Here is a 14,412-nt window from a genome sequence, read left to right as displayed (position 1 = left end):
ACACACACACACACACACACACACACACACACACACACACCAAAAAATAAATAAAACAAAACAAAAAAACATAGTGCTACTTCCAACCCAGCACCATCATTCAAGGGAACAACCTCCATGGAGAGGGGACCTGGCAACTACAGGTGCTGCAGCCACAACTACTGAAGATCCAAAAATGGATGTTCTTGTATTTAAAGTCTTTGGCACTGATATATGGCTCAACATCAGGAACATATGATTTTATCTGTAGAAATGACATTAAAGATGATACATTGCCATCTGCACCTTAGAGATCATGACACTTTTCCTTCTGACTTGCAGTTAAAACCTTCTACGTTTATTGTCTTTCCCATCAGAATATGATCTCTTGGGATCAAATAAGATAAATTTGGAGCACCTATAGCACAGTATCTAGTACACAGTAAGTCTATATAAATGCTTGCTCCCTGATCCCTTTCCTTGAGAGAAAGGCCTGTCTTACTATTTCTATCCCCATTACTAAGAACACAAAAAACACTTATTTCCTAAAAGCTTTTTCATTCATTCATTCATTCATTTATTCATTCATTCATTCATTCATTCATATCATTCCATCTGTAAGCATCTGCAGGCAGGTGGCATGTTTCAGTTATCTTTGTATCTCCCCTTACACCTAGGGCAGTGCTTTGCACATAATAAGTACTTAAGAAAATGTCTGTTTGGTGTTTAACATCATGAATGAAATAAATTCATATATTTCCTAAATATATTAGAATTAGATGAGAAATTGTTTCATGCCCAAATTATTCCTATTCCTATCATTTAAGTGGCATTACCCTAAACAGACAGGATGGCAATGGGTCAATGGTCCAGATATATGTTTAGCAAAGTCACCGCCCTTCCCCCTTCTTCGGTTGAACATATATTACTTACTTCCTGCTTATTTTCAGCTGTGTCTTCTTAAATGGATAAGTTGAATCAAGGTCAAAAATAATAATTTAGCTCTTTAAGGCTTCAAATATACACTAGATAATGTACTAAGAAGTGATTCAGCCCTCCAGAGTCCATTATTTCCACATATCCTCTATTGGATTTATATCTACCTGGGAATTTTATTTTCTTCTTACAAATGCAGCTGTTAATTATCAACTGTTGGTGTTCAGTATTGATCTAAAGCACTAATACTAATACCTTCATCCTAGAAATAAGCCTATCTAATCCTAGTTCCCTATGATGGAGAACCGATTATTGGTGGAGGAAGTATTTCTAAAATCATTGATGTGTATACGGTTAGAGGTACTTTATAATACTTTACTCAGAATGATAGTGCAATTTAATTAAATGCCAGCTTAGCCTAAGGGACAGACACATGTCTAATTTACCCAAGATGAACAGATATCCTGTGATGGATGAAGTAGATAAAAAGGTGATTTCACTCTATAACCTTCACATGAGCAAAATGATGGCCCTCATAAAAATTCATGAGGTATGGTAAATGTTTTGCACTTATTTACAAAGTTGCACAATTGGAGACTTTAGTTCATTGATGTTAAACCCTGAGAAGAAGCATGGCATCTTAGATAAAGGGCCAGCCTTGGAATTAGCAAGAACTGTATTCAAATTCTCCCTCTGACACATAGTAGTTATGTGACATATCACTTCTCAGAACTCCAGGCACCACCATAACATAGAAAATTACAGATGAGAAAGACAAAGGACAGAAAAAGAGACAGAGAAAAATAGAGACAAAGATAGAAACTGTTTTCAGGCTCAAATAAAATAAACTATGCAGTGGATATGAAGAGAAACATAAAAAATGTAGAAAACTATTGAGAATTCAACTTGTGTGTGAGTATTTATTCTGCACTGAAAATGGAAAGGCAAATTGAAGTTGTTCAATATTGTAGTATTATATTTTATTCCCCATATCTTCCACCTTGCCAAATAGAGAAGCCTTTTTAAAAAATTATAAATGATGGATCATAGAACAGGAAAAAGATCAAAGAAAGATCACAAATACTTGTATACAAGAGGACTTTTTGTGAAACCATATCTTACTGTATATGGGTTATTTTGTGAACATAATGAATCTGCCTTATTAGTTTGACATTCAAGATGCAAGCCAGACATGAAAATCTAAAAAAAAATTCATTTACCTCCTTGATTATAGACATTGTTTCCATAACAATCTACCAAGATGAGCTTGCTTTATTAATCATAACTTGCTAAACAATCAATGACATAAAACGTAATGTTGGAACAGAAAGGCAATATCCACCTAATTAAACAAAAACAGCCTTTTATTCAGAAGCCTGCAATAAGCACTGGATAAGAAACCATAAAACAACAGATTAAGGTGGCTTTTCCTTTGTTCTCTCTTGTTTTGAAGCAGCTGGGTTTTGATGACTTATTCTAAGGGTTATACATTTGGTTTCCAACATTGAGCTAATTTTAGAGCCAATCTTAAATTGTGTACACCCGATGGATCATTGAGTCCCAGTTGTTTCCATCTTATTAGAAAAAATGCAGACAAAAGAAGCAACCAAATTTCTAGTGCAAAATCCTCAAATATTTTAGTAGTATTTATTTGGAAACGTCATTCACAAATTTTACTACAATAAATAACTTTTGAAGAACCCACCTACCGTTCTGTGTGAGTTTAGTGGAACAGAGGAAAGACGTGATCCAAAAGGACTCCTTAGTGGCCTTTATTGCTTGATTATTGGTCCCAAGGAGACTGCCCTTGGAAAAGGGAAGTCTGAGGTAGCGACTAGAATCTTGAAGGTTTGTATTTTCTTCACACTGTTTAAGAAGAAAAGAAAACAAATAAAAAAACTACAGAGGACATTTGACTTAAAAAAAAAAGAACAAACAAAAAAGTACAGCTTGTTTTACAAAGACTATAACAGTTTAACATAAAAAGGTCCTAAAAATTGTTCCAAAAACAGCTAATCGAATCAGTGGAATGTCAATGTTTTTGTGTTTGCTTTGGTTGTACATGTACAGAGAAGGCAAGTATGGGCTCTGTGCAAGGATCACATGAAAATCTGTGAGACATTCTATATGTTTTCTTGATAAGGGGCAGAGGGGAGTAGAAGAGAGAGAGGATTTGGAGCTGAAAATAAAATTGAATATAAAAAGAAAGAACTTAAATGATTTCAAGTGTAAATTTTATGAGCTTGTAAAAAGTCTAGCTCTTTAATGAGGCCCAATTACTTTATAAGAAAAGCACATCTGTGGGTAGATTAAAACTGCTTTGGAAACATTCAGTCACAATAGAATCAACAACAGTTTAAATATGGAATCTCCAAAGTGTCTTTGGAACATTTGTGCATGTTTTAAAATTAATTTCATCAATTCATCAAGACCACTAAATCTTTTATGTAGTTTCAAAAACTGCTTAGAACATTGCATTTACTTAACAGAAACTTTGTCCAATAAATAAAAAGCTTACCATTTAATTAAGCTCTAATAAACTACTTCCAAAAATACACCATGTGCTCCCAGACTCCAATGGCAAATGACTTCAAGGGGGAAAAGGACTGTCCTGACTTAGATGATTTCTTTTTTTATTATTCTTGCCTAGCTTGGGTACTTGCACGGCCAAACTCCTAGAACCTTGACAAGTACTTATTAATTGTACAAACTTCATTCATGGTTCTATAAATGATAAAAGAATCCTTTAGGTTTAAAAATGTCATCTCATAGAACTGTTACATATGATAAGCCTGAGAATGAATATGAATAAGAGTGATAGTGAGAGAAAGGGAGAATTCAAGTTCTGCAAAGAGGGAAGAGATGAACTTCTCATTTTGCTTTTTAGGTATAAACTGAGGCTTTTGAGACCACTAGCTTAAGCTTAACTATATGTTGTTGGATAGGATGAGGACACCAAAGAGTAGTAAACAAGGTAGATATATTGACAAAGGGTTTATATTAATTGATAAAGTATTTAGAGAGTACTTATTCTTGAGCCAGTCACAATGCTAGGTGCTGGAGATACAACTGAAAGTAAATAAGACCTTTGTTTTTTTGTTTTTAATTTCAACTTTATTTGGCCCCAGTTCCAACATTATGGTGTAAATACTTAAAATCAAGTCTGATTGAATTGAAACATCTGTCTCACCCCCACACAACTTCCTTCCCTAATCCCCAGTTTACTGCAACAAATAGGCTTTGGAGCCCACCTTGTACACTTGGAAAAGAATCCAACATTCATAAAGCAATGCACCAGAAAGTTCTAATGAGGATAGGAAACATATATAAGAGGAGTAAAGGTGAAGAGTAGAAGCTAGGGGAGGAATTTACTCAGGAAAGGTTTTTGGCAAGTGAAGGGAGAAATCTAGAGAGAAGTGGCATCAGTAAGTGCCATGAGCATAACCTGGGTACCCCATTATGATGATCTGGGGTAGAGACTCACCAGTTATGAAAACGGGCCTCAGGATGGAGTCATCTCCAGGGTGGAAAGGTTGGTGCCAAGAGAGTAAAGAAAGAGAGTAAGGAGTACAGCTGGGAGTGGTAGAGGGATGTTATGAGGAAAATAATTTTGTACTTTAAATACTCATAGGAACTGGCCAAGATGTACCAAAAACAAAGGAATATGACTCCCGTGCCATACTAAAATGTGTTCCTGGGGGCAGCTGGTAACTCCGTGGATTGAGAGCCAGGCCTAGAGATGGGACGTCCTCAGTTCAAATCTGACCTCAGACTCTTCCTTAACTCTTCCAAGTCACTTAACCCCTATTGCCTACCCTTACCACTCTTCTGCCTTGGAAGCAATATACAGTATTGATTCCAAGACAGAAGGTAAGGGTTTAAAAGATAAATAAATAAAATAAATTAAAATGTGTTCCTTACACGGCTCACAGAGACAATGAAGGTTGTTAGTAATCATCCCAATATCAGAGTTTTCCCATGTTTTGAACTCTAGCTGATAATCCACATCTAAAAAAATATCCATTTGGTATATTCTTAAAGCACTCAAAGGAAGGCCATGATAAAATGTTCCTGGTCCAAAGAGATAACTGTGGTTCTGAAGTAGACATTTGTAAGAGGAGCCAGAAGAGTCTTGTGTTCCAATGTAAATGGTGGTCCTAAGCAACTTTAAAATGTAAGACAAATGTCTAGAAATTATTTTCAAATACAAATGGATACTATGAAGTTTTGAAGGAAATATAAAATGAAGACATCACTTACATGTAATACCCAGGTTAAGAAGGGATGAATGGTTGACTATTAAATGAATACTGAAAACCAGAGGTAGATCTGAAGAGAAGAAAGTTGAGGAGTAAAAGTATGAAAAGTTAAACAAGGATAGATGGAAAATAAATACAGGTAGATGGCAACATGGAGGCCTATGACAGTAGGTCTTGGAGTAGAGGGCCACAGAACCCAAGACAAAAAAAGTTAAAGAAAACTCAAAATGCATTAAGAAAAAAAACAAAAAACAACCAATCATGGACCATGACACAGGGCAGGGAACAAGAAGAGAACAGAGATAAGGGGCAGGGATAAATGACGTATATGCATGAAGTAGAAGGCCATATCACTGAGGTCGTTAACCAGAAGTCAGAAGGGTGGCCTTGGAATCCAAAGAACCTTATTTCATGAAGGTTAAAAGATCTGCTAAAGAGGCAGCTTAATCTAGGACTAGAGATTAGAGAAACGTTCAACTAAGGGGAAGACGAGACTTGAGGTAATTAGAAAAATCTTCATACTTATAAACTTGATCAGAACTGCAGTAGTACCTGCATTGGGAAGTTCTTATAAATCTCAGCCTAAGATGGTTAAACAACAGGAAACCCTGTCAACTGTGATCCTCAGTGATATGTTGTTAAGTTCATCACACTAACAATAAAGTTTAGTTATGCACCAAAATTGTCAGTCTGCTAGAGAAGGGAAGGGGAAGAGGAGCACCAGGGAAGGGAGAGAAGGAGAAATAAAGCAAATAGATTAAACATTCATTAAGCTGATTTTTATGGTAGGTCTGAAGTAGACATTTGTCTAAGTGAAAGGAATACAAATATAAGCAAAAAAGGGAAGATGGGAGAGAGGGGAAGACAGAGGGAGATAAGGATGAGGGAAGAAAGGGGAAAGAAAGGAGAGGGAAGAAAGGCAAAGAGTACAGGGTAAGGGGAAATGAGAGTAAAGGAAAGGATAAGAAGAGGGAAAGAAATCTTAGGAAAGAGAAATAGAACTTGAAGTCCTAAGATAGATTTTAATGGGACAAATATGTTTCTCTTCTGTCTTCCTTTTTACATGCTCGATGTGAGAAATAAGAGGTAATTCATGGTTATGCCATGAAAAGGCAATGAAATATAAAATCCCATTTTCATCACAAAAGCACTCAAATTAAAGATTTGTTTCTGTGTGTGACTGAAATTAAGAAAAATGCCACAGCTTCACAGATTTTCTTGGAATCCAAAGAATCTTACTCCTCCAGAGACCAAAAGAAGATGAGTCTAAAGAAGGTCATTGGAGCCAGGATGGGGGCTAGTCTCAATTTTTGTTCTACATTTACATAATCTTCTTATTAAAGTTTCTAAAGACCTTTTCTTCCCTGGTTCTTTATTTTTGACATGTAAGAAAGTAATAAATAATTTCTAAAGTTCTGATCAATTATTTTAAAAATACCACAAAACAAGAAAAGAAATATCTGATACTTTCCTACCAAACTAGAGTTTATCATTCATTTGTCAAGTGGGCATATCAGGGGGAGAAATTTTAAATTCTGATTCTAATTGATTTAGTTATTAATGGGTATTAATCAAAGTGGGTAAAGTTTTAAAAAAGTTACTAAAATGTCTATACTCTGATCCAGAGATTTTCTTATTGGGAGTATATTTGAAGGAGGCTATTGACAACAAGAAACACATATGTACAAAAATATTCAGAGAAACACTAATAATGATTTCATAAAAATCCAGGAGAAAAATATGTGCCCAACCACTAGGGAATGGCTGGAGAAATTATGGGATGTTATGTAATGGAGTAATTCTGAGGCATAATGAATGATAAATATAAAGAATTCAAAAATATATGGTTATAGTTAAAGGAGTGATAGAAAGTAAAATTAGAAAATAGAACCAAAAGTTCAATAGGAAGGAAACAGGCATTTTATTAAGCATCTGCTATATTCCAGGGAAGGTTATTATCTCATTTGATGCTCATAACAAATCTGGGAGGTAATAATAATAATAATAATGATAATACTAAGAATAACTAACATATAGAGAGCTCTTACTATGTGCCAGGTATAGTGCTAAGAACTTTAGAAATATTATCTCATTTGATCCTCACAACAATCCTGAGCGATCAGTGCTGTTATTATCCCCATTTTACAGTGGAGGGGAAAAAAAGTTAAGTTATTTGCCCAAGAGTGACATAGTTAATAAGTATCTTAGGACAAATTTGAACTCAGGTCTTCTGGACTAAAAGCCTAGACCATCACCTAGCACTTGTACCATCAAGCTCCCTGATTTATATCTTATAAAAATGACAAGTTATCACTAAGATGCAAAAAAACTTCCATTCAGATAATAGTCAATGTTAGTACCCTCTGTTCAAAGCTATAGGATATATTCTTTCTTTTCATTTCAAAAATGAGAAATAGTTTCGAGGGGATTAATTGATCAGAACTTTAGAAATTATTCATTATTGTCTTACTTGTCAAAAACCAAAAGCCAGGGAAGAGGAGGTGTTTAGAAATTTTACTAAGGAGATTATATAAATGAGACTATTCCCCATCCAGACTCATGATTTTCTTTAGTCTATTTACTTCCTTTATTTATGCATTTTGTTTCATATAGAAGATACCATTCAACAAACATCGATATCTACTATACTGTAACAAAATGCACACTTTGAAAATTATTATTTTTAAAGAAAAAAGTGGATTGTTGGTATATTTGTTAGGTATTTTCCAGACTGGCTTATAAGATCACAGATCCACAGTTTATCAGGAGTGTCTGCAGAATCAATTTAAAATTTAGATTTTATCTGAGGGAACTCAAATGTCATTGAGACCAAACTCTTTATTTTATAGTTGACAAGACAGAGGACAAGGAAGGTTAAATAACTTGCTCAATGTCACACACAAGAAGTGAATAGCAGAATAGAGATTTGAATCTAAGTCCTCTGATTCTAGACTGTGCGCTTTCTGCATCGGGCCACGCTGCCTAAAACCTATTATATATTCTTAGAAATGGAAGGGATCTCAGCTTTCTCCTGGCCCCATTCCTCAATTTGAGAGTAACCAGATTAAAAAGTAATTTGGAAACAGTTTACAAAATGAGTAAAAATACAATGTAACCTATATAATGTGAATAATCGCCTACCAAACATTAGTATTACATTTTTAAAAGAATGTTACATATGAAGATCCTTTTATTAAATTCCATTTTTCCTAATAATCTTCCTTAAGCAATATAATCGAAAAATTTTGTAACTTTTTTTATTCTGCCAAAAACCACAAGAGAGAATTTTTTACTATGGTATTTCAAAAAGGCTTAATCTACTACAATAACTTTATAGTTCCTTATATATTGCTGAGTTTAAACTGATATTACCTTATGTACGATGAGCTCATGGGTGCCATCTGGAAGTGTCCTACCATCTTCTTGCATCAGAGGAACAAAAGAGAAGCCAAACAATTTTTTTTCACCTTTCTCTTTTGCTATGGAAAAAAAAATTAAGAGGAATTATAAACTTAAATAATCTAACATGAGTAAATATCTATGAACCTAAACTAGCATCAGACTTTGTGTTTATAGACACCAACATTTAAAAACAACCATAGAATCATGAAGAAATGAAAGAAATGATGAGCAGGATAATTTTTTTAAAAAAAGGAATATAGAAAGACCTACATGAAATTATGAAAAATGAAATGAGTAGAACCAGGAAACCATTATATACAGGGACAATTAATCTTTGAAGACTTCTGAAAGTCCCCCTCCTGAGAAATAACTGATAATAGAAATACAAAAGAGAGTTTAAATATACATTTCTTTTGGTCAAGTTATTCTTTCTCTAGTGCAGAGAAGGGAGGAAGAGAGGGATATATATTGTAATTTTGATGTAACCAACAAATAAATTACTACAAAAAATACCCCCCAATAGAAAAAATAGAGAATATTTTAAACTTGCAAGATCATAAGGCCCTACAATATGCTAGCCAAAGTGGCTCAGTTCTAAGAGAAAGCTATCTTTCACGATAGAAAACTCCATTGCTTTGAGCCTCCGCTTTGGCTACTATTAGCTTAGACTGGCACAGAATTTTTGTTTCACTTAAGAACATCAAAAGACAATAAAACACAATAAAATAGATTCTTGTCAGACAGTGACTATATTTTCTTCTTTTTTTAACCCTTATCTTCTGTCTTAGAATCAATACTGCATATTGGTTCAAAGGCAGAAAAGCAGTAAGGAGATAAATGACTTGCCTAGGGTCACACAGCTGGGAAGCATCTTAAGTCACATTCAAACCCAGGATCTCCTGGTTCTCAATGCACCGAACCAACTTGCAGCCCCCATTATACTTTCATAATATGCTATGCTTGCACAGAAGCTTCATTAGTGCTAAAGTATTAATTAGCAAATTATTTTGAAGCAGTATGTTTCATTGGAAAGAGCACTGGTTTTGGGGTCAGAGGACTGAGATCAAAAGACCCTCTCTTCCACTTACTGTCCATGTGACCATGAGCAAGTCAGTTAACCTCTCTGGGTTTAATCTCTTTATCTGTAAAATAAGAAGGGTTAACTCAATGAATATTTAAATCTGTGATCCTACAATCACTCTATTCAAAATCTGAAGGCCAAAAAGGATTAATGTATTTTCCAACCACAGGGACCTTACTTTCTAAAACAAGGCTTCCAAGCATTTTGTTGTCTGGTGTAAAAGAAAGAATTCTCTAAGACTTGAGTTGTTTTCAGAAGAATCAAGCTCATAGTTGTCTCATCTCAGTTTAGTTTTGGACATATTTCAATTTGATTCAATTCAATAAATGTAATAACAACTAACATTTTAATAATGCTTATTACAAGACAGGCACTGCTTTGTTTTCCATGTTATCTAATTGTGATACCCACAACTTCCGGAGAAGCCATAGCCATTATTATCCCCATTTTATGGACTAGAAAACAAAGGCAAATAGAATTGTGCAGATTCACACAGATTAGTGTCTAAATCCAAATTTGAACTCAGATCTTCCTGAATCCAAGTCTGCTACTCTTGCTACTGTGCCGTCTTGCTGCCTCCAAGAATGCATTGAGAACACTAAGGGATGAGTGAGAAATAAAGATGAATTAAGATGCAGCCCATGTTTTTGCATAATTTAGGAAGAGGAATAAAGTATTTTCACAGAAAAATATGGCAAATGCATGAGAATGACAAAGTGCTATGGGAGTGTGAGAGGGATAGACTTGCTGAAGTTGTCATTTCAGTTGTATGCAACTCTTTGTGACCTCATTTGGGGTTTTCTTGGCAAAGATACTGGAGTGGTTTGCCATGTCCTTCTCCAGCAAACAGGGCTATATGGATTACCCATGGTCATACAGTCCGTAAGTGTCTTTGAACTCAGGTCTTCCTGATTCCAGGTCTGACACTCTATCTGTTTCACCACCTAGAGGAAGGATATTTGGCTAAGGGAAACCAAAGCAGACACCAGTGAAGAAGTGGCACTGGAGAAGGATGAGTTGGATTTCAGGGAAAAGTGGGGAGGATAGTCTAAGAAATATCATGAGTAATTCTCAAATTTGGAAAAGCTTGGGTCATTTTTAGGGAATGTGGAGTAGAAGCTTTGGCCTAGGTTATATGAAGGGGAAAAGCATGAGATGAAGCTGAAAAGATAGGTGGGAGCTAGATTAAGGAGAGACTTAAAAGCTCAGGAATTGGGATGTTATTTCATAGTCAATCCACAGTCATTGGTTCCACTAAGGTCTTACATGATGCCTCATACAGGTGCCAGGGGTTCTTGAAGGCTGCACTAGTTAAATGCAAGGCCCACTAAACTGAAAAGTAGGAGCTCACATTCAAGTCTAGAGCCTTCGTAGCTGATTCACAGAGGGAGGCTCTTTACTCAAAGTTTGACCTCACAAAGACAATCTAGTGAGGAGTGGCAGTCTGTACTGGAGGGAAACCTTCCCATCACTAGTGAAAACATTTATTTTTGAAATGCTAAAGAAGAACATCATTGAATATTTCTAAGCCAATTGAGGATATGATAAAACTATACATTAGAAAGATTATTTGGACAGCAGAAAGAAGACACATTGGCTGTGCAAGACACTAAAGATGGAGAGGACAGATAGGAGGTTATTGGAATACTACAGGGAAGAGATTGGTTGTTGTCTTTGGTACTTGAAGAGGACCAAAATGGCATCCTTTATGTTGCCTTTTGACTTGTGCATAAATAGGATGTAAGTGAAGTCATCTGCCTCATTTTCTTTTTCAGAGCCAGGGTCGCACAGCTAGTAAGCATCTGAGGTCAGATTTGAACTTAGGAAAAGGAGTCTTTCTGACTCCAGGCCCATGGCTGCATCCACTGCTTGCTATCTTGTTTAATCTCAGAGAAGCCTTTGAATGATATGAGTGACCTGTTTCTTTGGAAAGAAAAGAAGTTCTCACACAGAGTTCAGCATACTTCTATTATGGGTGCATTCTGAAAGGCTGACTTTAGATCCTAGAGCTAAGAAATGCCAGAAAACTGGTAGAGAAATGAGGCTTCACTTTAAAGACCAAAACACTAACTTCCCCGATTCAAGACAGACAGGATGAAAAAGGAAAATAGCTAACCAAACTCACAAAACTAAAGATCTCTGGGGAGATATTTTTATGTCAAATGATATTTTCAGGAATAGAACTTCTGATTTAGAAGGAAAAGATTCACAGAGAAATAATTTTAAAAGTGTGTTTTATCATTTATCTCTTTATTGACATGCATTTGACCCAGATTTAAAAAAACAACAATTTGCCATCCATTTTAGAATCAGTACTAAGAATTGGTTCCAGGGCAAAAGAGTAGTAAGGCAGTAGCTGTCAAGTGGCTTGTCCAGAGTCACACAGTGAGGAAGTTTCTGAGGTCACCTTTGAATCCAGGACCTCCTATCTCCATACCTGGCTCACTATCCACTAAGCCACCCAACTACTTCCAACAACTCAGATTTTTAAAAAATAATATAACTATCAAAATGAATAAAACTAGGAAATAGATTACCTCAAGGTGGTAAATAGATTTTATCCTATTTAACTATCATTCTTTAAAACAAAGAAACAAAATTAAACAAGCATCCATATTCAAAACGGAAGTATATATAATCCTGCACAACTGGTTATGGTTTTGATGAATGAGCACTGCTTGAGGGATGAGGGGACCCTCTTTTTTCCTTTATGTAGCATGAATCCAGCTCTCTGACCTCTAAATCATTATAAACCTCTTCACAGCATTATGCCTACACTTTTTTCCTGACTAAGCAAGAGAAAAAAGATACAGCTAGGGAGAAAATGAGTATGAAAGAGAAGCAGTGACTGATGGGGCAAGCTCCTGGAAAAGATAAGAGGGCATAGAATTGAGGGCCCAATTAGAAAGTCAAAGGAACCTGCTACTCCTTCCTTGGAGGCTGGAGTGGAGATAAGGATAAAGATAGGACTGTGTTTTGAGGAGGGGAGAAAGGAATATTATTGAATTCATGGTGACTAGCTTTACATTTCTAAGGAAAGTAGGATGCAGAGACATTTGCTGATAGGAGGAGACCAAGGCTTGAAAAGAGAAAGTATGATATATAATAAATCATTATATGATATATAATAAACAAATGTGCAGCAATTAAATAATACAATTTTGCATTGGATGCCAACATCACTAGGATGGTTTCCTTGGTGGTGATCTGAAGTTAAAAATAGAGAAGAGTGGAGGCAGTGGGGGTCTTCAAGGGTAGAAGATAGGCCAGCCAAAAATGGTGATAGGGTAATGGTAGATCTCTTCCTTTTGGGTTCTACAGAACACGTCCAAACAGTCCTGCTTCCAGTCTAACATGTGGGGCTTTGGAAGTGTTTAAAAATTTTGTAATGTCATGGAGTTAGTTTTATGTAGTGATGAAATCGGCTTGGCTCTGAAACTATAAGATACAAGAAACAAGATGCACTGAGCAGAAACAGGGTTCATATATATCTATATCTTTATTAAACTCTTACCTTCTGTCTTAAAAGCAATACTAAGTTTTGGTTTCAAGACAGAAAAGTGGTAAGTCTAGGCAATTGGGGTTGTGATTTGCCCAAGGTCACATAGCTAAGAGTTGTCTAAGGCCATATTTGAACCCAGGAACTCCTTCTCTAGGCTTGGCTCTCTCTCCACTGTCACCTAGCTGTCCCACTGGATGCAGATATAGAAGGGGTGAGCTGCCATGTAGAAGCAAAAGCAGAAGGGCAGCTGGATACCATGTCATTCCCACTGGGCTGCCTCAGTAGAATTTAGGCACCGGGCAGGCAAGAACTTTTTAAGTTTTACCTCAGTAGCCAGAGTACCTAGCAAACTGGCAAACAGTGTAAATTCATCTAGGATAAGGATCTTCCTTAACCAAGGGCCAGCAACACAGGTCTTTCCTTTTATAATCATCAGGACCATTTCATTGTCACCCTAACACATTATATACTGCTTCAGGGTTTACAAAATGCTTTGAAAATTCATTGATTCTTTTTTTCCTATCAGAACCCTGTTACATACATGCTATTATGATGCCCCTTTTACAGATGAGAAAATGGAGATGCAAAGGTTAAAGGGCTTTCTTTAGGGTCACACAGTTAATAGATTTCTGAGGAAGGATTCAATATTTTCCAAACTTTTCCATACCTCTAGTCTCCTCTTAGGGAGAAAAATTCTACAAAAACTTTAAAAGTAGTAGCTAAGGCCAATCAGCTTTATTTCCTTGATGGTGCTTTGAGGTTGTTTGAAGTGTTTGCTCAGGTTTACACATGAGGAGAGTGGAATGAGAGTAGAACTTATTTAATAAACAGTTGGAAATACAACATTGGAGCTGAGGATAGATGTTTTGAATGGACATAGAAAGTTGGGCACCATTTGCATAGAGGAGATCATTTAAATTAATAGAGTAGAAGATTATCACCAAGAAATAGAGTTAAAGGGGGAAAAAACTACAAGAGTATTTTTTAGGGAAGTACCCACATTTAAGGGCTTTCAGGAGAAAGAAGACCTAGTGAAAGAGACTCAGAAGGAATGGTAAGAGAGGCAAAAATAGACTGAGAAGAGTAAAATTGGAAAAAAATCCAAGAGAAGAAAGAGTATACAAGGCCAGCAGCTAGGTGGCTCAGTGAGTTGACAATCAGGTCTAGAAGTGGAAGGTCCTGGTTTCAAATGCCACCTCAGATACTTCCTAGCTGTGTGACCCTGGGCAAGTCACTTAACCTCTATTGCTAAC

General features: G+C 36.0%; 1 protein-coding gene across 1 annotated transcript in view; it reads right to left on the bottom strand.

Annotated features, from left to right (window-relative positions):
- DOCK4 (dedicator of cytokinesis 4) overlaps positions 1–14,412 on the bottom strand; it is a 541,177-nt gene that overhangs the window by 171,856 nt on the left and 354,909 nt on the right. The window contains exons 16-17 of the mRNA XM_044677327.1: positions 8,547–8,653; positions 2,625–2,781 (exon numbers count right to left, since the gene is read on the bottom strand). Of these exons, the coding sequence (XP_044533262.1) occupies positions 2,625–2,781; positions 8,547–8,653 (264 nt within the window). The remainder of the gene's footprint in view (positions 1–2,624; positions 2,782–8,546; positions 8,654–14,412) is intronic.

This window comes from Gracilinanus agilis, chromosome 5 (assembly GCF_016433145.1).
Source record: "Gracilinanus agilis isolate LMUSP501 chromosome 5, AgileGrace, whole genome shotgun sequence".
In the NCBI taxonomy this organism is placed as follows: domain Eukaryota; kingdom Metazoa; phylum Chordata; class Mammalia; order Didelphimorphia; family Didelphidae; genus Gracilinanus; species Gracilinanus agilis.
This window is presented reverse-complemented; position numbering and strand designations above follow the sequence as displayed.